The sequence below is a fragment of the Hemiscyllium ocellatum genome, chromosome 30, assembly GCF_020745735.1.
Source record: "Hemiscyllium ocellatum isolate sHemOce1 chromosome 30, sHemOce1.pat.X.cur, whole genome shotgun sequence".
Lineage (NCBI taxonomy): Eukaryota > Metazoa > Chordata > Chondrichthyes > Orectolobiformes > Hemiscylliidae > Hemiscyllium > Hemiscyllium ocellatum.
In genome coordinates, this window is record NC_083430.1 from 13,024,206 (window position 1) to 13,049,922 (window position 25,717).

At 45.6% G+C, this 25,717-nt stretch overlaps 1 protein-coding gene across 2 annotated transcripts in view; it reads left to right on the plus strand.

Moving 5' to 3' along the window:
* The window catches only part of LOC132830037 (ephrin type-A receptor 7-like), a 604,896-nt gene that overhangs the window by 532,044 nt on the left and 47,135 nt on the right, over positions 1 to 25,717 (plus strand). For both annotated transcript variants that reach the window (XM_060847499.1, XM_060847500.1), the window contains exons 10-11: positions 14,287 to 14,412; positions 17,426 to 17,611. In XM_060847499.1, coding sequence (XP_060703482.1) covers positions 14,287 to 14,412; positions 17,426 to 17,611 — 312 coding nt within the window. The remainder of the gene's footprint in view (positions 1 to 14,286; positions 14,413 to 17,425; positions 17,612 to 25,717) is intronic.

The following is a 25,717-nucleotide window of genomic DNA, read 5'->3' on the forward strand; positions in this document are numbered from 1 at the left end:
TTTAAATAATTGCTTTGTTACAGTCTCCACAGAAGAGGCAGAAGATAACAGACCCCAGATATTCCAGGGGAGTTACTAATGTACCGAGGCCTAGGACTTCCTAATTCTGACATAAAGCAGGAAATAGAATTGGAAAAAAAATACAATGGGATGGTTTTTCAGCACAGGATTTTGAAGAAAGTAGTTGAGGAAATTGCAAATGCTTTAACCACAATCTCACAAAGTGTCCTTCGCTCAGGAGTTGCCTGCAAAATTACAAATATAATGTCATTTAAGAAAGCAGAGTGTGAGGAATGAGCAAATGATAAGCCTTTTAGTTGACCATCTATCGTGAAGTTGTTGTCATTTAAGCATTTGGACGAATTTGAATTAATCTGAGAGCACTGATATGGTTTTGTAAAGGCTAGGTTATGCCTCTGTGATGTAATTGAATATTTTGTTAAATTAATAAAGTGAGTAGGGTAATGTGTACAGATTTAGTTTGTATGAGCCTCCAGAAATGCTTTCAATATGGTTTCACATGAGAAACTATTAACTGTAATTAGGGCTCACAGAATTGATATAAAATGTTTGAGTCATGGTGAGGAGATAAAAAGTAGGAATAATAGATCTGTTCTCAATTGATGTGAAGTAATTAGCTCTCTCCCAAAAGGAGCTGTGTTGAGGTCATAATTATTCATTGCATTTATTAAAGGCATTGTTAATTCAATCAAGAACCATTGTAGGTAAATGTGAAAATAAAAAGAGATGTTGATAGCTGAAGTGATTGGAAAAAATTGTGGTATTGGAGTTTTTTTCACAGCAAACATGCAGTTTGTTTTGAATTTGAACAAAGAGGGATAGATGTCAGTATTTTTACGTATTTCTGTGTCACAGATTCATCGAGGCATACAGCACAGGAACAGACCTTGCGACCCAACTCATCCATACCAACCAGGTTTCCTAAGCTGAACTAGTCCCATTTGGTGCATATCCCTCTAAACGTTTCCTGTTCATCTACCTGTCCAAATATTGTAATTATATCCCCCTCCACCACTTCCTCTGGCAACTCATTGTATAAAAGCTTCACTCAATGTGTGAAAACATTGCCCCTCAGGTTCCATGTAAAACTTGCCCCTTCTACCTTAAACTTATGCCCTATCCTAGGGAAAAGATTTGGCTATTCAATTTATCAATGCCCCTCACAATTTTATAAACCTCTATATGGTCACCCTCAGCCTCCAACACACAGGTGAAAAAAGGTCCCAGGTTATCCAGCCTCTCCTTATATCTTAACTCTTTCATTCTCGGTAACACGCTGGTGACACTTGTAAATACTTCCTGGATATCTACAGTTTCTACCAACTGTCCAGCCCCAACTGCTGTAGTAGTGGTGCCCTGACTGTCCTCAACACCAGGTCACAAGCCTCTCTCTCTCTCTGTCTCTCTCTCTCTCTCTGTTCGACTCCTATTGTCCTTAGAGGGTTTCACTTTGGTTCCAACCATCTCATCCTACCTCTAATATTCCTTGATAAAGTCCTCTACCTTTTGCCCTCTTCAGTATCCCATCCTTCCACATTGCACAACCTATCCATTGTGATTTTAAGTCTGTATTTCCATATCTCCCCCCCCCTCAACTCTCCTGTCGTTGCTCTGCCCCTCATCCACAACCTGAGAGCCTCTTCTTCTCAGGGTCTCAGTCAGATCAGATCAGTTCCTCCAGGTATCCCAGGGGATGGGGAAGAGACACTTTCGATTACCAGTCCCCACCCACAGACCCCCAGCAGGGAGCCTGACCTTTGTGTTCAAAGCTCTGTTTTTAAAAAATGCCATGTTCCTGTATCTGAAAGCACATTGAAATCCTGCCTGAGATCCAGAACATGATCTGAACTGAAGGGAATCGTCCAGCACAGCATTGTGACCTTCGAGGTCAATGCAGTCTGCAGCACGCCACCAGCGCAGATCCTAGGCCTTAAAGCTACTGGATGCTGCAGAGAGAGAGAGGTCCCTCCAGGGATAAGACAGGGTGACACCAAAGTAGACGAGCAGGTGGCAGGAAGAACACAACAAGCCAGGCAGCATCAGGAGGTAACCCTTCTTCAGGACTGGTGGGTGCAAGCGGAGCTGCAGATAAAGGGTTTTGAGTTGGGAGGGTACAGGGTGGTGAGGTAGGGATAGGTGAACGCAGGTAGCGGGTTGGTGGCCAGAAGGAAGGGCCGATGAGAGGATCGAAAGGGAGGGGATACCAAAGCAGTGCAACAGTTCAGAGAAGTAAGGAGGGATTGGCTGGGTGTGCTATAGGGTGTGGGTGCATTTTCACCAAAGAGCTCCAAAGCTCTTCTAGAAAGTTCTAAATGTTTTTATGTGACAAGATCCAATCTGTAAAGGCCACACTATCATTAATGATGCTGTCTTGTAATCTATCGAAAGATAGGTTTTGAGCCCTAGACAGCAGTAACCAGGGCCTCAGCAAATAGGATTTAATTACCCATACTGTCTGCACACTGGAAGTGGGACACACTTCGTTTACCAAGCCTTCAGCCACCAACGTAAACCCATCCTCCCCACCCCCTTCCCGCTATCACCCCATCACCCACACTTCATTTCAAACCATCGACTGGCTCTTTTGGCCTCCCTTCTTTGCTTCTCCTCCCCTCCCCCAACCCCTGTAGCCCATCTGATTTTCTTCCCCATTTCACCAGCCAGTGTCTCTCTTCAGGATGACTAACCATGATGTTTACAGCTGTCATGTTCCTACCTTTGCTGCTCACGATACACTCCTAGTTTGGGTTCAGCAGCCACATGCTCTCATTGAAATTATCAAAGATGCAGATGCCCCCAGTGCTGGGGGGCCCAGTGGGAATAGTAGCCGGGCATTGGTCTGCACCAGCTGCTGTGTCTGTGCAGGATGGGGGGGGGGGGGGGGGGGGGGGGGGGGGGTGGCGGGGAGGGGAGGTAGCCCTTCAACTAACTTTACATTCTTGGCATTCACTCCAATCACATTTACAGTTATTAATCAAAGTGGGGAGCTGACTGAGAACCTTCTGCACTTGTTTCTCTTCCTACAGTGTAGGATTGTCAGTGACACGCACTCTTCCCAGGGATGCCCTGCATATGTCTCACTGTGTATAGTTGAAAGCTGCTATTTTTAATCATTTCAGCACCTGCATTTTTGCATCATTCCATACCTCCCCATGTGGAGTCAGCTCCTTTTCTATACGGGTCTCCTGTTCACCCTGTTCCATGTTGAATTGAATCTCCAATGTAATGTTTATCTTTGATGGTCACCTTTGGTGAAATTGAACAGCCCTCAAATCCTCTTCTGCTCCCACTGGGTGAATGGTGAGTGTCATAGAGTCATAGAGATGTACAGCACAGACCCTTTGGTCCAACTTGTCCATGCCGACCAGATATCCCAACCTAATCAAGTCCCATCTACCAGCACCCGGCCCATATCCCTTCAAATCCTACCTATTCGTATACCCATGTTGCAATTGTCTCCACCACTTCCATGCACTTCCCACCCTCTGCGTGAAAAAGTTGCCCCTTGGGTCCCTTTTACATCTTTCCCCTCTCATCCTGAACCTCAGCCCTCGTGTTATGGACTCCCCCACCCCAGGGAAAAGACTTTGTCTATTTACCCTATCCATGCCCCTCATGATTTTATAAACTTCTATATGGTGACTCCTCCGCGTCCGCTCCAGCGAAAACAGCCACAGCCTGTTCAGCCTCTCCCTATAGCTCAAATTCTCCAACCCTGGCAACATCCTTGTAAATCTTTTCTGAACCCTTTCAAGTTTCACCACATCTTTCCGATAGGAAGGAGACCAGAATTGCACGCAATATTCCAACAGTGGTCTAACTAATGTCCTGTACAGCCACAACATGACCTCCCAACTCCTGTACTCAATACTCTGACCCATAAAGGAAAGCATACCAAACGCCTTCTTCACTATCCTATCTACCTGCGACTCCAGTTTCAAGGAGCTATGAACCTGCACTCCAAGATCTCTTCGTTCAGCAGTACTCCGTAGGACTTTGCCATTAAGTGTATAAGTCCTGCTAAGATTTGCTTTCCTAAAATGCAGCACCTCACATTTATCTGAATTAAGCTCCAGCTGCCACTCCTCAACCCATTGGCCCATCTGATCAAGATCCCATTGTGATCTGAGCTAACCTTCTTTGCTGTCCACTACACCTCCAATTTTGCTGTCATCTGCAAACTTACTAACTATACCTCTTATGCTCACATCCAAATCATTTTTATATACATGTTAAAAAGTAGTGGACCCAGCACCGATCCTTGTGGTACTCCACTGGTCAAAGACCTCCAGTCTGAAAAACAACCAGTCTGAAAATACAGGAAAGCCACACACACAGACCAAGTCCTGAACTACGAAAGCAACCACCCCAACACACACAAAAGAAGTTGCATCAAGACACTATTCAAAAGGGCCACAACACACTGCAGTACACCAGAACTGCAAAATAAGCAAGAATAACACCGAAACAATGTATTCGCCAAAAACGGACACCCACGCAATTTCACCAACAGATGCCTAAGGGAAAGACAATGGAATGAGGACATGCCACAACCCAAAGGACTAGCCACACTACCATACATCAAGAGCATTTCTGAACTGGCAGCCAGACTTCTGCAACCACTAGGACTCATAACAGCACACGAACCAACAGCCACTCTCAGACAACAACTCATCAGAATGAAGGACCCGACACCCAGCATGAGCAGAACCAACGTAGTGTACAAAATCCCATGCAAGGACTGTACAAAACACTACATGGGACAAACAGGAAGACAGCTAACGATCCGCGTCCATGAACACCAACTAGCCACGAAACGACACGACCAGCTATCCTTAGTAGCCACCGCGCAGATGACAAGCAACATGAGTTCGACTGGGACAACACTACTATTATAGGACAATATCTCTCCACGCTTCAGGCTCACTGCCTTTATTCCTGATGAAGGGCTTTTGCCCGAAACGTCGGTTTCGCTGCTTGTTGGATGCTGCCTGAACTGCTGTGCTCTTCCAGCACCACTGATCTAGAAACAGAGAACAGCCTAGAGGCATGGCACTCATTCACAGATTCAATCAATAAGCACATCGACCTGAACCCAAAATACCGGCCACTGCAGCGGACAGCTGGAACTGACAACCAGAAGCGGCAGATACAAATCACTACAAATACCGGAGGAAAGATCATAGAAGCACTTCACAGGAGGCTCCCAAGCACTGAGGATGTCACCTAGGCAGGCGATGAAATGTCTGCAACACAAATTCCCAGCTCGGCGAACAGAACCACAACAACGAGCACAAATCTTCTCACAAACTTTGAAAAACAACCCTCCACCACCACTCTCTGTGTTCTACCTTTGAGCCAGTTCTGTATCCAAATGGCTAGTTCTCCCTGTATTCCATGAGATCTAACCTTGCTAACCAGTGTCCCATGGGGAACCTTGTCGAATGTCTGAAGTGCCAGTGTTGATCCGGTAGTGACAAAATTTTTCTTTCTTTCAAGAGGAGGCAATGGCCTTGTGGTAAGTTCAAGTTAATGTTCTGGTTGAAATCCCGCCATGGCAGGTGATGAATTTGAGTTTCATAAAAGGCTGGAGTTAATAAAAAGCTAGCTTGATAGCAACCATGCTCATTGTTATTAAAGAAAACTCCATCTGGTTCAATAAAGACCAACAGAAGGAAGTCTGCTTTCCTTAGCAATACTTTCACCTGTATTCTTGGCAATTAAAGATGGGAATAAATGTTGGCTTAGCTAGTTACACCCACATTCCATGAGCAGTTATGAAAAACAATAAGCACAGGCTGCAGGTGGACTGCAGTCTGGGGAACATGGTTATAATGTCACTGGACTATAGTCATTCAGAGGCCCAGGACAATGCTTCAGGACAAAAATTCAAATTCACATTAACAAATTGAACAAATTAACGCATTGAAGTTGCAAGGTATTCTCAGAATGGTGACCTTGAAATTACTGTGGACGGTGATGAGATTCCACTTGGGGAAGGAAATCTACCTTCCGTTCCCCAGTCTAGACTCAACGTAGTTGGCTACGAACTGCTTTCTGAAAGAGTCAAGTGAGCTGCTTAATTCTGCACAGTGAGGGATGGGCAGTAAGTAATGACCCTGCCCGTGTTACCCATATCCCACAGAAGAAGAAACAAGCAAGTGAAGACCCAAGCAGCCTGAACTGGGAACAGAGCTGAGTAGAAGCTGGAGGGAGACGATAGTACCTGGAGCCCAAGCCTGAGACCTGATCGATACCAGCAGTGGAAGTATAGTCACTTGGACTAGAGGTAACAGGAGTCAGGATGGGGAGAGTTGGAACACAAGTTAAGCAGCAAAGCTCATTCATGCTCCTTGCCCAGCACAGCGGTATGTCTCGCCTGGTGCCATTTGCAACTTTCTCCACCATCAGCTCTCTGGGTGGATGCATTCGGCATGAAGCATTGATTAGAAAGGATATGCAAGCACTTTGTCAGGAAACAGTCTGAATAACTCAGAGAAATCAGAAACCTCAGATGGTGGCAGATTTATTTAAGTTGGAAATCAGACGTCTCATGATGAATTTCTGATTTGATTTATTACTGTCAGAGATACAGTAAAAAGTATTGTCCTGCGTGCTATCGACAAATCATACCTTACATAGAACTGAATGCAGAATATAGTGCTACAGCTACAGGGAAGATGTAGAGAAAGATCAATTCTAAGATATGAGATGTCTGTTCAGAAGTCTGATAACAGCAGGGAAGAAGCTTTTCTTATATCTAAAGTCGGTACATGTTTTCTGATGGAAGAGGGTGGCAGAGATTATAACTGAGCTGGGAGGGGTTTCTGCTTATGTTTGCTGCCTTCCAGAGGCAGCAGGGAGTGTAGATGGAATCAGTGGCTGGAAGGCTGGTTTCCATGATGGACTGGGCTGACAGTCCTGGAAAGAGCAGTTGCCATACCAAGCCGTGATGCATCCGAGTAGGATGCTTTCTATGGGGCATCTATAAAAATTAGTCAGCGTCATTGTGGACATCCTGAATTTCTTTCACCTTCTGAGGAAGTAGAGACATTGGAATGCTTTCTTGACTGTAGTGTCATTGTGATTGGATCAGGATAGATTGTTGGTGATACTTAGCTGTAGGAACTCGAAGCTGATGACCACCTCCACCTCCAGCATCATTGATACAGAGAGGGGCATGTCCTGCACTCTGCTTCCTGACGTCGATGACCAGCTCCTTCGTTTTGCTGACATTGAGGGAGAGATTGTTGCCTTCACAATGCCAATCTACTCTGAATATGGTTAAATCTTTGGGCAATTAAGGATGTATTATAGATACTGGCCTGGCCAGTGATGCTCAGTTCTCATGAACAAATGCAGCAAAATAAACAAAATAGAAGCCTAGAATATTCTGTCATGAAAAGCAGTAAAAGCAAGCTCAGCGACTGATTCTAACTTGTAAACTGATAGGTCTTTGCTGACAGAGTGGTATTACTCTTCACAGTTTCACACCGAGCCACCTCCCAGATGGTACACCTCAATTACAACACACAGCTCCTGTTTATTGACTGTGAGGGTCTTCAGGATTCCCTCAGGATACTGCCCACCTTTTACCAGAATCTGATCAATGTTTGGAAATTGGTTAAGTCAGGCTGGGCCTTGACCTGGGCCTGTCTTGGAATCAGCACCTCCACCATTGCAGGTTTGAGGGGCTGGCGGGAGGGAGGGGCATAGCAGTGAGGGTTACCAGAGTCTGGGATGTGCTGGGTGCCTGGGCCTTGGCTGGGTACTGGTTGACAGAGGCCCTGGTCTAGGTACTGGGTAACAGATGGCCCTGGGCTGTGTATTGGGTGACAGAAGGCTCTGGGCTGTGTACTGAGTGACAGAGGGCCCTGGGCTGGGTACTGGGTGCCTGGGCCTTGGCTAGGTACTAGTTGACAGAGGACCCTGGTCTAGGTACTGGGTGACAGAGGGCCATGGTCTGGCTGCTGGGTGCCTAGGACTTTTCTGGGTCATGGGTGACAGAGAGCCCTGGACTGGGTACTGTGTGACAGAGGGCCTTGGGCTGGGTGGTGGTGCCTGGGCCTTGGCTGGGTACTGGTTGTCAGAGGAGAAAGTGAGGACTGCAGATGCTGGAGATCAGAGCTGAAAATGTGTTGCTGGAAAAGCGCAGCAGGTCAGGCAGCATCCAAGGAGCAGGAGAATCGATGTTTTGGGCATGAGCCCTTCTTCAGGAATCCTGAAGAAGGGCTCATGCCCGAAACGTCGATTCCCCTGCTCCTTGGATGCTGCCTGACCTGCTGCGCTTTTCCAGCAACACATTTTCAGCACTGGTTGTCAGAGGGCCCTGGTCTGGGTACAGGGGGCCTAGGCCTTGGCTGGGTACTGGGTGACAGAGAGCCCTGGCCTAGGTACTGGGTGCCTAGGCCTTGGCTGGGTATTTCGTGACAGATGACTCTGGGCTGGGTACTGGTTGACAGAGGGCCTTGGCTGGGTACTGGGTGCCTAGGCCTTGGCTGGGTATTTCGTGACAGATGACTCTGGGCTGGGTACTGGTTGACAGAGGGCCTTGGCTGGGTACTGGGTGCCTAGGCCTTGGCTGTGTACTGGGTGACAGAGGGCCCTGAGCTGTGTACTGCGTGACAGAGGGCCTTGGGCTGGGTCCTGGGTGCCTGGGCCTTGGCTGGGTACTAGTTGACAGAGGACCCTGGGCTGGATAATGGGTGCCTAGGCATTTCCTGGGCATGGTGTGACAGAGGGCCCTGGACTGGGTACTGGGTTACAGAGGCCCTGATCTGGGTACTGGGTGACTGGATCTGTGCTAGGTACTGGGTGCCTGGACCCTGGGCTGGGTACTGGGTGACAGATGGCCCTGGGCTGGACACAGGGTGCCTAGGCCTTGGCTGTGTACTGGGTGACAGAGGACCCTGGTCTAGGTACTGCGTGACAGAGGGCCCTGTGCTGGGTAATGGGTGCCAAGGCCTTGGCTGGGTACAGTGCAACAGAGGGCCCTGGTCTGGGTACTGGTTGACAGAGGGCCCTGGTCTGGGTACTGGGTGACAGAGGGCCCTGGTCTGGGTACTGGGTGACAGTGGGTACTGGGTGACAGAGGACCCTTCGTTGGATGTTGCTGCAGGATTTGGCCAGCAAAGGGCTGCCAGTTCGCAGCACTGCCCTCGATCACCTGAAAATGGTGGTGACGGACCCGACATCGTGCACTGGTCGGAGGATGCTCAGGTGTGCGGTGGAGCCCCGTCTGTGTGTCACCCTGCTCGGACGCAACTTCTCATCGGCCCCAGGGTCAGGAGCCGTGCTCAGGACCCCGCTGCTGACAACCTCAGGGGATGTGTCCTTCCACATGGTGTAGAGACACATTTTGTATTGGCTACTGCCACACACCAACCACCTTGGCTCTTATGTCTGGTGTCCGGACACACCGTGACACAGTTGCTCACCGCCTGGACATGTGTTGACGTGATTACTTACCAACTAGACGCGTGTTGAAATGATTACTCACCGCCCGACGTGTGTTGACGTGGTTACTGACCACCCGGATGTGTTGGCGTGGTTACTGACCACCCGGACACGTGTTGGCGTGGTTACTGACCACCCGGACACGTGTTGACGTGGTTACTCATCGCCCGGACGTGTGTTGACGTGGTTACTCGTTGCCTGGTCCTGTGTTGACGTGGTGACTTGTTGCCCAGTCCTGTGTTGATGTGGTGACTCACCGCCCGGTCATATGATGACGTGATTACTGAACACCCGGGCACATGTTGATGTTGTTACTTGCTGCCAGGCTGTGGGAGTCCCCGGTGGAGGGCTCTCTCTGCCGGTATCCTCCCTTTTTCCATTTGGAAACTGGGGTGGAGCATATTACACGCAGCAGTCCCTTCTAACTACAGTCTGTTGTTGTTCATGGACTGCCAGCGTAACTTTTTATTTTGGACAATATATATATTTCCTGTGTGCAGTTTCACCCCTTTTTAGTTACTTGAAATATTTTTTGTTGTGCTTTTGGATTCCAGAGACAGGGATGGGACTGGCCAATAGATGCTGTGAGTAATGGCTCTACATTGGTGTTCAACAATAAACAGTGTTCCTTTCCAGTCAGGCTTCTTGAGTTATTAACTGTATCTTTTTCGAAAACATTTATATTTCCAGCACCATTTGCTTTATTCCAAATGTGTATCCTTGGTATTAATAGTCCCAGCATATGCCTTCGCCTACTCATGAGTTAGCTTGATACAGTTGTTTGCCAACAATTACATTAACCATTCAGAAACAAGAGTGAACACAAGAACTTAAAAATCTTGGAGCAAGTGGAGCTTGTTCAGACCCCGAAATTTGTTCAACCATTTGGTAAGGTTGAGTGAGGGATGTGATGGCCTAGTGGTATTGTCACTAGACTAATAATTCAGGTCATGTCCTGGGGAGCTGGGGTTGCATCTTGCCACGGCAGATGGTGGAGTTTTAGTTCAGTAAATATCTGAGTCTAATGTCGATCATGAATCCATTATTGGTTATCGAGAAAAACCGATCTGGTTGACTAATATCCTTCAGGGACATCCTGACGTGGTCTGGCCTAGCGTGTAACAGTGTTGATACTTTAACTCTCCTCTGGGCAATTAGGGATGGATAATAAATCTGGCTTAGCCAATGATGCCTGTGAAAGAATAATAAGAAAAAAAATCAAGTCCACTTTCCTGCCTGTCGTTCCATAACCCATTACTGCCTTGTAGACCATACATTTGTCCGCTCTTTTATGACATGGAGTACATTGAGTCCAGATTAGAGTGGTGCTGGAAAAGCACAGCAGGTCAGGCAGCACCCGAGGAGCAGGAAATTGACATTTTGGGCAAAAGCCCTTCTCCAGGAATCTGAAGGGCTTTTGCCCGAAACATAGATTTTCCTGTTTCTTGGATGCTGCCTGATCTGCTATACTTTTCCAGCACCACTCTAATTTTGACTCTGCTCTCCAGCATCTGCAGTCCTCACTTTCGCCATGCAGTACGTTGAGTCTGTCCTGCCAAAATACACAGCAATCTACACTTTCCACACTAGGCCCATAGCTTTGAATATTATGACATCCAAGTGCTCATCCAAGTATTTTGTTCTGAAGGTAGTGAGAATACGCACTTCAACTATCCTCCCAGGCAGTGCATTCCAGATTCCCACTACCTTTTGGATGAAAAGATTTTTCCGGCAAATCCTTTCTAATCCTCCTGTCTTTCCCTTTACAGCCCTTTCCCTTTCCCTTTCCCTTTAAGGGCGGCACGGTGGCACAGTGGTTAGCACTGCTGCCTCACAGCGCCTGAGACTTGGGTTCAATTCCCGACTCGGGCGACTGACTGTGTGGAGTTTGCACGTTCTCCCCGTGTCTGCGTGGGTTTCCTCCGGGTGCTCCAGTTTCCTCCCACAGTCCAAAGATGTGCGGGTCAGGTGAATTGGCCATGCTAAATTGCCCGTAGATTAGGTAAGGGGTAAATGTAGGGGTATGGGTGAGTTGCGCTTCGGCGGGTCGGTGTGGACTTGTTGGGCCGAAGGGCCTGTTTCCACACTGTAAGTAATCTAATCTAAAAGCTGTGCCCCCTTGTGCTTGACCCTTCAACTGAAGGGAACAGCTGTATTTTTTACCCCGTGTCCATGCCCCTCATCGTCTTATAGATGTCTTTCAAGGCTCCCCCCGCCCTCAGCCTTCGCTGCTCCAAAGAAAGAAATCCGTGTTTATCCAGCCTGTCTTTATAGCTGAAGTGTTCCACTCTAGGCACCATCCTAGTGAATCTCCTCTGTAACCCCCTCCAGTGCAATTATATCCTTCCTGTAGTGTGGTGACCAGACCTGCATAGAGCATTCCAGCTGTGGTCTAACCTTAGACTTGATTGTTAGTTAATCTGATTGCTAAGTATCGTTCTTTTTAATGACTTTATTTCCAGTATCGAATACTGACTAGAAAGTTCCTTTACACAGCGAACTTTTTGTTGCTCATAAGAAACCTCACCAGCTTGTTTAGCAGTCCTTTTTGGACTGTAATACAAATTAAATTATGACGCACTATTTCTCTACAGATTTATTCAATAGTAACGATGCTAATCCTAATCCGGTTTAATATAGCAGGCTGCTCAGAGGAAATCTTTTAAACCATGACATGAATCAATATAAATGCATCTCAGCTTAGCTGCACAATTTTGTTAAAAGTCTAACACACATATATTCAACCCAGAAAGGGTCATTTGTTTCTGCGCACATGAGATCATTATGACTTGCTTTGTGAAGTCCATTCATTATCTCGTGCCCCTTGGTAGTGAGTTCAACACTGAGTGTATTATTATCCAAAGATTGATGCAGTTCAGGGGTGAATGAAATGACTGCAGCATTGACCCACACCGTAACAATTAAAGTGGAAAAATGATTGCAGAGGTGTTGCGTTGCTTCACCACAGTCAATACCGAGATGCTCCAGAGCATTCAAAGAATGCTGTGCCGGACTCCACATTATTATATTTTGGCGAAACATTGTATCTGGTATGTGATCAGTCTGAGAGCCTCCAGTTGTTACTTACACTGTGTGCAAAGCTTAAACTTGACTTGAACTGGAGAGCTGACCATATTCCCTTGTCTGAAAATGAAAAATGCTGGAGATCTCAGCAAGTCAGGCAGCATCCATGGAGAGAGAGCAAGCTAATGTTTTGATCCTAGATGCTTCTTCATTGGAGCTCTAATGACGAGTCAGCTAGACTCTAGGGTAGCTTGCTGTCTCTCCATGGATGCTGCCTGACCCACAATGATTTCCAGCATTTTTTTTGTTTTTAGTACCGATTCGAGCATCGGCAGTAATTAGCTCCTATAATCACTTCTGTGTTATGAGTTACCTGTTGGCCAACATCCACGTGCATTGTTGTAACGTACTGCAAAATGGGTAAAGCCACATTGACTGACCATGATAATGATACACTTGATGGGTCAGCTGTATTGAAAACCAAGGAAACTGAACACTGGGTGGAATACATTTCAGGTAACTAATTTAATGCAGCTTGTTTTTAATTTTTTTTTGTTGTTCATGGGATGTGCGTGTCACTGACAAGGCAAGCATTTGTATTCCCCCTCCCTGACCACCTTCGTCTGGTCTTATTTTTGACATGCCAACCTGTTCAGCCAGACTTCTGGTGCAGGTGGGACTTGAACACAGACTTTCAGGCGCAGAGGTAGGAACTCTACCACTGTGTCACCAGAGCTTTAATTGTTAGCATAAACATAACTATGTGAAAGTGAGGACTGCAGATGCTGGAGATTAGAGTTGAGAGTGTGGTGCTGGAAAAGCACAGCAGGTCAGGCAGCATCCGAGGAGCAGGAAAATCAATGTTTCGGGCAAAATAACTGTATTAAGCAGATAAATATTATTTTCTGTAATGTAACACATGTGGAAGATGGCCCGTGTTGTAACAACGGGCATGGGGTCCTGATTTTCACAGCATCCATGCAGCAGTAATGAGATACTGGGTTCAAAGTGTGTGTTGGATCTTTGCCTGTACCTCCGCAAGAATGTGGTCTGTCTTTTTGTTACAGTTAACATCCCCTTTGAAAATTACAGGAATGCAAATATGATTAAGTCACCTACAAAATCGAGGAACTAGCTGAGCTTATTGATTTTAATGCAGTGTAATTTGACTTCTAAAACTCCATAATGAAAGGTCAGAGCGGAAGTTAGATAAAGCAACATTGATGACTCATTCATGGCCTTTCGTCAATTGAAAAATGACTTCAATTCCATTGTCTCTGCTGGCTTTGGATTAAGAAATTAAACTCCGTTGTATGCCACATTGTTCCGTTAAAAGTAAGTAAGAATTGACTTCATAATTGCAAGGAGAGAGAGAGAGAGAGAGAGAGAGATCTGATGATTACGAAGTGGAAGCAAGGCACATTTTTTACTCTGATTTGAAATATGTTGAATGGAGTTTAGCTTGTCAAAGAGCTGAGAGATGACATACGTCATGTAAGGAATAAAGCACAGAAGGATGCGATCTACTTATAACAGAATAAGCGGCATTTGTATAACATACTGTCAGTGCTGAACCACATCTCTCTGGAAAACTCAATACTGTGTGCTGAATTGGCAGCCTCTTTGTACACTAAAGCTTCTTTTTGGTGCCAGTGGTTTGTCGAGAATAATATTGGTCGATCTTAGGGTTAGCCCTTAACCTTGCATCAATTCAGTGCATTATTTTGCTCAATTTGGGCACCTGTCTGGACTTTCATATGAACATAAGTTGTCTTTTTGTTGCAGTTAAGATCCCCAGTCGAAGAACCTACATTGACCCAGACACCTGTGAAGATCCCATCCAAGCAGTGCATCTTTTTGCCAAAGAACTGGACCTTTCCTGCATCAAGATCGAGAGAGTTATTGGAGGAGGTACTGGTCATCGTGTGCAGAAAGAGGGCAACAAAAAAAATAAGATTCAGGACACTGACTCTGCCATGGCAGAAAATGGAGTGGGAACTGGAGACCTCATAAAGTAGTGACTGTAGAGATCAGATACTCCCTTATAGACAGGGAAAGACAATCATCACTCAGATTTGTCTCACATATTTTCCGTTCCACCAGTTTCAAATGAACAGTTCTGAGTTCATGCCTTTTAGCTGAGTTTAAAAAAAGCACAGCCTTCCCAACCTGAAAAAATTGCTTCAAAGTTGCTACAAAGTGTGGATTTACAAATTTGTTTTTTATCAGTTGCAGAGTATTCATGAGCATGAATCCATATCATGTAATGAATGTGGTTAGGCTGAGTACTCAATCAGCAAGGGCTGTGTTCAGCACTGAGCTTGCCCATTCTGTGATGAGGGAAAATCTGATGCAGTGCCACTGATGACATAACTGTCAATGTGCTGGTGAACAAAGATCCTAGAAGGGTATCTTATAAGCAGCAAGGCCCCACATTTACATCTCAATGCCTCTGTCAAAGTTCCCAGTGCGATCTCTCCGAAATTGGTCTTTGTATTATGTTTCTATATATATGTTGAGTGATATGGGGAATGTGTGGAGAAACAGCTTTGTGACAGAACGACAACCATAAAATAGGAATTGTGGAATAGCTTGATGGGCCAAATGGCTTACTCCCACTCTGGGCCCCTCTGCATAGGAGGCAACAACTTCAAATATACCAGCCAATGTTTTGTTTGAAAAGCTCCATTCGGTCAGTTAGGTTTGTGATACCAGAGTGATGTCAACAGCGTGGGTTCACTTTCCAAACCAGCTGAGGTTATTCAGGTTGGTGGTTAGCACAGCTGCCTCACAGCATCAGGGACCCAAGTTTGATTCCGACCTCGGGTGACTGCGTGGAGTTTGCACATTGTCCTGGTGTCTGCATGGGTTTGCTCCGGTTTCCTCCCACATTCCAAAGATGAGCAGGTTGGGTGGATTGGCCATGCTAAGTTGCCTGTAGTGTGCAGGCTTGGTGGATTAGGTATGCAAAAATATAGGCTTACAGAGATGGGTGAGGGGGTGAGCCTGAGTGGGATGCTGTTGAGTGAGTTGATGAGTACCCAATGGGTCAAAAGGCCTGTTTCCACATGGTAGGAATTCTATAATTTAACCTTTTCCCTCGTCTGAGGTGTATCCCTCAGGTCAAACTGCTAGCAATCGTCTTTCTCTAATGAGAGAGCAGCTCAATGGTCTGATACAATTGCGGCAACTTTAACCTTCCTTTTTTTTAGTATGGTAGGTATATATGCAGCTCATCATCTGAGCATCCTGAATGAGTTTCTAGAGATTTAAATGGCTGATTTAATGGGCACACACACAGCTGCTGTGAGAGTGGATCGGACATTACTGCTCCTTGCTTTTGTGGCTGAACTCATATAACATATAGCAATTACCACGTGAAATTTCAGCAATATACAGGCAATTATACTCTGCATCTTGTTTACTGCGACTCACACAGAACATTTCTGCTCTCTTGGTTATGCAAACAAGAGCAGTTTATTCCAAAGTTCCCTTCATTTTAAATCAGCACAATGTGTTTTTTGGGGGGGAAATCGAATCACCAACACCCTTGTGAGCAGCCAAACTATGGGATCAAACTGAGGGAAATGAAATTAAATAAAATAGATTTTCCACTTGAGTCCCGCTCTCTCTTTTGTTGCATTCTTATTTTAAAGCTGTTCATCTTTTCCTGCTGAGGAGGGAACCTTGTCCTTTTGTAGGATGCCAGGAAATCTCACCCATCCCCAGACAGCAGACTGACATGTCTGCATCATAAATTTGGATTGTTTTGGGAGAAAGTGTCAACAATTCAAATGCCCCTGCTCTTAGGTAAACAGGTTACAATATGCTGCTGTGCCAAAGGAACTCCCCAGTATCCTGTCCAACATATTACCATCCTCAGCCTTCAGTTTTTCAGACCTCATTAGCATTTTTGGACACCTTAGCATTAGTGGGTGGCACGGTGGCACAGTGGCACAATGGTTAGCACTGCTGCCTCACAGCGCCAGAGACCCGGATTCAATTCCCGCCTCAGGCGACTGACTGTGTGGAGTTTGCACATTCTCCCCGTATCTGCGTGGGTTTCCTTCCGGTACTCCGGTTTCCTCCCACAGTCCAAAGATGTGCAGGTCAGGTGAATTGGCCATGCTAAATTGCCCGTAGTGTTAAGTGTAGGGGAATGGGTCTGGGTGGGTTGCGCTTCAGCGGGTCAGTGTGTACTTGCTGGGCCGAAGGGCCTGTTTCCACACTGTAAGTAATCTAATCTAAAAAAACCTCACCCACAATTAGCACACCTCAATAAGTACATAAGTACATATCCCTACAGTGTGGAAGCTGGTCATTCAATCCAAAGAGCATCCCACTCAAACCCAGCCCTGCATTTTCCATGGCCAATCCACCTAGCCTGTACATCTTTGGACTGTGAGAGGAAACTCATGCAGACAGAGGAAGAATATGCAAACTCCACACAGATAGTCATCCAAGGATGGAATCGAAGGCTGTGAGGCATCTGTGCTAACCACTGTGCCACCATGCCACCCACTGTGCCACCATGCTGCTCTATCCTGATGTAAACATGTAAAACAAAAGGTCCAAAGATGTGCAGGTCAGGTGAATTGGCCATGCTAAATTGCCCTATAGTGTTAGGTGTATCATTCAGAGGGAAGTGGGTCTGGGTGGGTTACTCTTTGGAGGGTCGGTGTGGACTTATTGGGTTGAAGGGCCCGTTCCACACTGTAGGGAATCTAATTTATCTCTAAACCACACTCTCAAACCCTGGATGATCTTCACTCAGTACTCAATGGCAATGCCCACCCTGTCCCCCGCCATGTAACCTGCGTGACAGCATCCTGAACCGACACAAAGACACAACAATGACTCCCTCCCCTTACACAAAGTAAATCACCATCATAAATGTACTGACACTGTTTGTCGTCTGCTGTAGGAGAGTTTGGGGAAGTATGCAGAGGATGCCTTAAACTCCCCAGTAAGCGAGAGCTCCCAGTGGCCATCAAAACACTGAAAGTTGGCTGCTCAGAGAAACAGAAGCGCACCTTCCTGACAGAAGCAAGTATAATGGGGCAATTTGATCACTCGAACATCATCCGGCTTGAAGGAGTTATCACAAGAGGTAGGTGTTTCTGTCAAAATGTCCATGTAACTTGAATCGCTGCTGTCATTATCTAGCAACTCAACCTGCTAAAAGGTAACATGCACAATTTAAGAAAATGAACAGATTTTAAAACCTCCAGAACTCATGGGTTGAATCACTTAAATGGATTTGTTCTGTGGTAGTTCTCCGATGTGAGTTTCTCAGTAGGGGGTAAATTAGTTACATATTAGATTATTGGGCATCTCATAGCGGTGCTTGATGGGTTTGCTGTAATTAAGTGGAATGGTTTCCGCGCTATAACTGAGGCGGTGTTTCTCCTGGAGGATTACTTACAAGGGATTTTCTGCTGCTCAACATTGGTAATATTGAAGAGATCAGGAGAATGAAATTGAGATCAGTCATGCCCCAGCAACAGAAGTAAGAAGCGTTTTGAGAGTTCTCCAGCTGCTTCTAATGTGGCCAGTGTGTTCACTTCTTGCTGCAAGTGTCATATATAAGTTTGGAGCAGAACTAAGCCACTGTCCTTCAAGTCTGCTCCAGTTAGTCAATAATATCATAACTGATCTCATCACTCCATATTCCCATTGACCCCAGTAATCTTTCAGCCCCTCTCTTATCAAGAATCTATGTGCCTTAAAATGATCCCCAGACTGTTCTTCTGTCACCTTTCAAGGAAGGGCATTCCACAGACTCCAGAGCCTAATTGAGAAAAGCATTCTCCGTATCTTTGTCTGTTATGGACCAGACCAAACCCCCTCAAAATATATTAAGAATATTGTCCAGACCCTAAAGGCAAGTTCAAAAGCAAGTATAAGGTGTTGTGTTCCGCATGCAATTTCAACTGGTCAAACTACCGGGCTTGAAGCAATACACTCTTTATTATACACTGTAGTTAAAATGTAAACAAAAAAAGAAGAAATTGAGTAACTTAACTCAATTGTAAAACGTAATGTGATTTAACTACAAATTAGCAACTGTCACAGTATAGTAACATCCCATAAACACATCCTTAGGCAAAGGCAGATTCAGTAAAATAGATTGTGCCACATCGAATTCTCACAGCAACGAGAACTCCAGCTTTTAGCTGTAACAGAGAGAGGAATAACAGTTTCCACACCCAGCTTCGTGACCCCAGCAACTGCTGAAAATTAAACTAACATCCTGGTTCTATGGGAACTTGAACCCACCCCTTCATGTTGCTTCAGTTGTTCCAACTATTAAAAAAAAAACCCAAGGCCTCACAAGCTGTTTACTTTATTGATTAGGACCAGACTGCTTTATACCTCTATCTCAAACTCTCTTCGTTAAAAACAGGACAAAGTGCACCTCTTAAAGCCATAGTATCATCACATGTCTTAAATGGACAATCCTTTAGTTTTAATCAGTGGCCCCAAATTCTACATAGTTCCACAAGAGGCAACCTCCTTTCCACATGCACCCTGCCAACACCCTTCTGGATCTTATATCTTACTATCAAATTGCCTGTCATCCTTCTAATATCCTGCAGATTCAAGCCTAGCATGATAAATCTTTCCTCATCAGACAACCCATCCAATCCAAGTTTTAGTGGAGAAAATCTTCCAATGCAGATACATCCTTCCTTAAATAGGGAGACCAATACTGTACATAGCATTCCAGAGGTGGTCTCATCAATGCACCGTGTAACTGAAGCCTATCCTCCCTACTTTAATACCCCTTGAAATAAAAATTAACGTTCTATTTACATTGCTAATTGGTTACTATATTACACACTATTCTTTGGCCTTCATATATTAAGACACTCAGATCCTTCTGCACCTTAGAACTAGTAATCTCACACTAGATTTTGTTTGTTCTTTCTGCAAAATGGAAAACTTTACCCAAATTTATGCTCGATTTGCCAGATTTTTTCTTGCACACCAAACACATCAACATCCTTTTGTAGACTTCTTATGTAATCTTCACAACTTCCTTTCCTACTTATATTTGTGCCATCAACAAATTGAGCAGCCAGACCTTCGGTACCTTCATCCAAGTCATTTATCTAAATCATCAAGCATTGAGAGCCTATCAGCACACCATTACTTGTCAATTGAAAATGGCCCATTTATGATTATTGCTTGTTTTCTGTTAGCTAACTAATTTTCTATTCATGCCAATGTGTTCCTTCTTGACCATGAACTTCTGTCCACAATAAGCTTTGATGTATCACCTGTCTAAATGCCTCCTGGAAATTCACCTACAGTATATCGACTGGATTCCCTTTAACCACAGCACATGTCACGAGGAATTAAGGGCTATGGGGAGAATGCTGGTAAGTGGAGTTGAAATGCCCATCAACCATGATTGAATGGTGGAGTGAACTCGATGGGCCAAATGGCCTTACTTCCACTCCTATGTCTTATGGTCTTATGATCTTATGTTACTTTCTTGCAGAACTCCAATAAATTGACAAACATGACGTCCCTTCCACAGAATTTAACTCTGCCTGATTATCTTGAACTCTTCTAAGTGTCCTGCTGTAATGTCTTCAACAGTAGCAGCTGAAATCTGCCCTCAATAAATGTTAAACTAATTGTCCTGTGCCCTCCTGCTTTCTGTCCTCTCCCCATTTTGAATAAAGGAATTAAACATTTGCTACTTTCTATTCTAATAGCACCTTTCCAGAATCTATCAAACTTTGGACAATTGAAACTATTGTATCAACTGTCTCATTAGCCACTTCTATGAAGATAAAATTGTCCACCACAGCTCCAACAATTTACTCAGTACCATTTCTCTGGTGATTATAAATTTCACAAATTCCTCCATCTCTTCCATTTCCAATAAGTGCTCAATTGCTATTATGGGGATATTCATTTCTTGTATCCTGTACAGTAAACGCTGATGCAAAATACCTATTCAATTCATCTATCATCTACTTATCTTCTGTTATTCTGGTATCCTGTGTACATAAGAAACCAGAAAACTGGTGCTGCCATGGTGTCACTCTGCTCTCTGAGCTAACTTCTTTCTGAACTTGTGCCACACAAATCCACTCAGTTTCTTTGCTTGTGACTGGATTTATTTCAAGGACCAAACTACAAAACTGCAGCTGAGGTAGTTTAGAAGAATATCTACTATTGCAATGGTTCTGGAAATATACAGAATATTTTTGGAAATGTTGAGGCGAGTTGCTAGATTTGGTCAGGAGTGTTGCTGAATTGTTACAGGAAGGGCACAGGATAATTAATGTGAATATTAGGGGAGCATTGATAGTGCGGTTGGGTCTGCAGCACAATAAGGAAATGGAGCAGGGACTACAGAAAGGGAAAATTTCCAACTCAGGAATGGCAGTGGGTGCATCTGCCTAGGGTACCAAATGGTGCCTGATGTAAGATGTCTGTCAAGACGTGGTTAACTTGCAATACAGAGTATTATTTAAAGCTCTTGTCACTTTGTATCACAATTCCACAGACTTGAGCGTAAAACCTAGGCTGACACTGCAATGCAGCACTGAGGGAGAGCTGTACTGTTGATGATGCCAAGTACAAACTGCCATGGCATTATTTTGAAGAGTTTGTTTGCATCGAGAGTATTTTTCAGCCACTGAATCATCACCTGACATAATTGCACAGTGCTTTGAAATATCCTAAAGTCATGAATGACACTTTGGAACTTTATTGCCCTTTTATCCCTCTCTTGGGTCACCTCCGAACTGCAGAGTAACATTGAAGCTCGGTGTCGGGTGACGGTGCATTCAGTGATGCCAAGCACAAACCTCCATTGAGGTTATTTGATGCGAAAAGACATCTCCAGGCTTCGGGTGGTTAGGAAGTGGCGATAGAGGAGGCCCAGGACCTGCATGTCCTTGGCAGAGTGGGAGGGGGAGTTTGAAGTGTTTGGCCATGGGGTGGTATGGTTGGTTGGGTGCGGGTGCCCTGGAGATGTTCTGTGAAGCGCTCTGCAAGTAGGCGTCCTATCTCCCCAATGTAGAGGAGACGGTGCCGGGAGCAACAGACACAGTAAATGACATTGGTGGAAGTGCAGGTGAAACTTTAATGGATGTGGAAGGTTCCTTTGGGACCTTGGATGGAGGTGCGGGAGGAGGTGTGTGCGTAGGTTTTGCAATTCCTGCGGTGGCAGGGGAAGGTGCAGAGAGGGGAAGGTGGGTTGTTAGGAGGGCATGGGCCTGACCAGGTAGTCACAGAGAGAATGGTCTTTACGGGAAGCGGATAGTGGTGGGGAGGGAAATATATCCCTGGTGGTGGGGTCTATTTGTAGGTGGCGAAAATGGCAGAGGATGGTGTGATGTTTATGGAGGTTGTTGGCGTGGAAGGTAAGGATCAGGGGGTTCTGTCCTTGTTGCGATTGGAGGGTTAGAGTTCAAAGGCAAAAGTGCGGAATGTCACATTATTCTGTCATTTCTGCCACCTACAAACAGACCCCACAACCAGGGATATATTTCCCTCCCAACCCCTTTCTGCTTCCCGTAAAGACCGTTCCCTCCGTGACTACCTGGTCAGGTCCAAGCCCCTCAACAACCCACCCTCCCTTCCTGGCACCCTTCCCTGCCGCCACAGGAATTGCAAAACCTGCTCACACACCTCCTCCCTCACCTCCATCCATGTCGCCGAAGGAGCCTTCCACATCCATCAAAGTTTCATCTGCACTTCCATACATGTCATTTACTGTGTACGTCGTCCCAGTGCGGTCTCCTCTACATTGGGGAGACTGGTCGCCTACTCGCAGAGCGCTTCAGAGAACATCTCCAGGCCACCTGCACCAACTAACCCCACCACCCCATGGTCGAACATTTCAACTCCCCCTCCCACTCCGGCAAAGACATGCAGGTCCTGGGCCTCCTCCATCGCCACTCCCTAACCATCTGATGCCTGCAGGAAGAAAGCCTCATCTTCTGTCTCGGAACCCTCCAACTCATGGCATCAATGTGAGTTTCACTAGTTTCCTCATTTCCCTCCTGCCATCTTATCCCAAATCTAGCCTTCCAACTCGACACCAATCTCATGACCTATTCTACCTGCCACTCTTCCTTCCCACCTATCCATTCCACTCTCCGCTCTGACCTATCATCTCTACTCGCACCTTCATCTATCTATCGCACTCTCAACTACCTTCCCCCCAGTGCCACCCGCCATCCAGTGCCATCCATTTATCTCTCCACCCCCGAGGCTGCCAGTCATATTCCTGATGAAGGGCTTTTGCCCAAAATGTCAATTTTCCTGCCCCTCGGATGCCGTCTGGCCTATTCATCCTACACCTCTAGCTAGAAAGCTCGGGGCAACTGCACTGTGATTGTTTTCACAAATCCCAGTGGATTTTGGAGTCAGTCAGGCAGTTCACTGGCATCAAGGTTTCCATGTCTATAAAGGCAGAGGTCTTGCCCCCAAGAGCTGCCAATCACGTACCTGGCAATTCTTCAGTCCCAGCAGTGACTTCAGGCAGAGGTGGCCATTGCTGTGGAAAGGCCCAGGACCTGACAGACTGCGAGAAGCTCCAGAATTAGGGTACCTCAGGACCAGTTCAGGCAGACCCTGGTGAAAGAGCAGCAGTGGTCAGTCACAAGGGCATGGAGACCGAGATCTTCCCACTAGGGGAGCCCTCCACGGTCACTGTGCTTGGCTGGGAGCTCATCATTTGTGTGGCGGGGGTGGGGTCATTGTCTGGCATGGATTCAAGAAGTGGGGAAAGACCACTACCTGAGGTCTGACTGCTGAAGTTAAATTAGCATCCGTTCTGCTATCGGACATCCCCCCTCCCCCCCTACCACCCACCTCAAATACACGTAAAGTCTTGCACAACTAAGAAATGCCTTTGATTTGTTTGGTGGATAGTCAAACTCCAATCTTTTTGTTCCTTCATGTGTTACTGTACAGATCTGAACTGCTTTAGTAACTATGTATGCATATAAAGATGTTTTTATTCTTGAATATAGCGTAATTTTGAAATGTAAAAAAAAAGGATTTGAGGATTTATGGTGAGGACATTTTGAATTCAACCTTCAAAGGTTTTATCATGACAATTCTGAGCTGCTGTGAACCATGACCCTTTAAAACACCGAGACTGACTCCATAATGTTTCTGAGGTCCCTGACTTGCCTCTCTCCCCACCCTGCACCCAGAAAAGACACTGCTGAAAATTGGGAAATCTGGAATCACAATGTGCCCACCATTGTTAAAGGGCTCGCTAACCATCCTGACTCAGCAAACGTCCAGATCATAGTGTGCACCAATGTGTATTGGTGTTCAGTCTTTGGACTGGATCTACTGCCAGGGAAATTGCCCTGCGACACAGAACATTTTCAGAAGACAGATCAGTCGGACAGTTCTCAATCACAAAACAAAACAGAAATTGCTGGAAAAGCTCAGCAGGTCTGGCAGAATTTGTGGAGAGAAGTCAGATTTAACGTATCAGGCCCAGTGACCCTTCCTCAGAGCTCAATGTTTGAAGCAGAGGAGCAGCGTGATGGTGGAGAAAAGGCTCCCAGAGTTCTGAGTCAAAATGTGTGTTGTTGGAAAAGCAGAGCCACTCAGGCAGGCTCCAGGCTGGCTGTGGTCTTCTAACACCACACTTTTTGACTCTGACCTCCAGCATCTGCAGACCTCACTTTCTCCAAGAGTTGTGAGTCAAATAGCATTCATAATAGGTGAGAGAAGCATGAAGTCATACTACATCAAAGAAAGAAAGAATTTGCATTTCCCGAGCACCTTTCATGATTTTAGGCCATTTGAATTGGTTTTTCTCACCCATTTCATGAAACGTGGCCACTTTGGCTGAGGACGCTGAGTAAAGCCCCGTATATTGAAGGGTGACTATTAGCTCAGACGTCCCTCAGCTTCAAAATGGAGCCGTGAGACCTTCACACCTACCTGAGGAGGCAGATGGGGCCTGAGGTTAATGTTTCTTTGTGAAGATGGGTCTCAGTGAGGCAATCTCTCAGTACTGCACTGGAAGTTCCATCCTAGTCCATCAGCTCAGAAGTGGGACGGCTGAGGATCCTGGGATTGTATTCATTGGAGTTTAGAAGATTAAGGGGAGACTTAATAGAAACTTACAAGATAATACATGGCTTGGAAAGGGTGGACGCCAGGAATTTTTTTCCGTTAGGCGAGGAGACTAGGATCCGTGGATACAGCCTTAAAATTAGAGGGGGTAAATTCAGAACAGAACTGCGGAGTCATTTCTTCAGCCAGAGAGTGGGGAGCCTGTGGAATTCATTGCCGCAGAGTGCAGTGGAGGCCGGGACACTAAATGTCTTCAAGGCAGAGATTGATAGATTTTTGATGTCTCGAGGAATTAAGGGCTACAGGGAGAATTCAGGTAAGTGGAGTTGAAATGCCCATCAGCCATGATTGAATGGCGGAGTGGACTCGATGGGCAAAATGGCCTTACTTCCACTCCTATGTCTTATGGTCTTATGGATTTGAACCTGTAACCTTTTGATTTAGAGGTGAGATGATTAATACTGGTGGGTCAGTTATTCAAGCCATTATCTTAAAATCTGGAGTAGTGCGGTAGCTGAGAGATTAGTATTGCTGCCTCACAATCCCAGGTATATGGGTTCAATTCCACCTGTGGGTAACTGTGTGGATTTTGCACATTCTCCCTGTGTCTGTGTGGGTTTGCTCCAGTTTTCTCCCGCAGTCCAAAGGGGTGCATGTCAGGGGGGATTGGCCATGCAAGATTGCTCGTAGTGTCCAAGGATGTGCTGGCTGGCTGGGTTAATCAGGGAAAGGTGGGGTGAGGTGAGATGCTCTTTGATGGGCCAAGTAGCCCGAAATTGTAGGGATTTTATTTTTAAAATTTCTTTTTCGTTATTGCATCATTTAGAAATAAAATTCATTTCAAAATGTTTTATTAAAACAATGATTTAAACCAACATTGAATGCTGCTCCAACATCCTAAATTTTGCTTTGCTCATAATGTTGTTTGTGTAGAAGCTGCAGGTATCTGGTTTTTAAAGTACTCTGAGATAGGATGGCACCCTGGATGTACAAAGTATTTGGTGATTGTAATTTTTCAAAATTCTTTAATTTTTCTGTTACTGTACTTGCCAGTGGCTGTAAACTAATTAAAACAACGCATGTGACTGTTGGAGAACTCTGTGTCTTGTGAATGAGAATGCCTTTGTTCAGTAATTTCAGG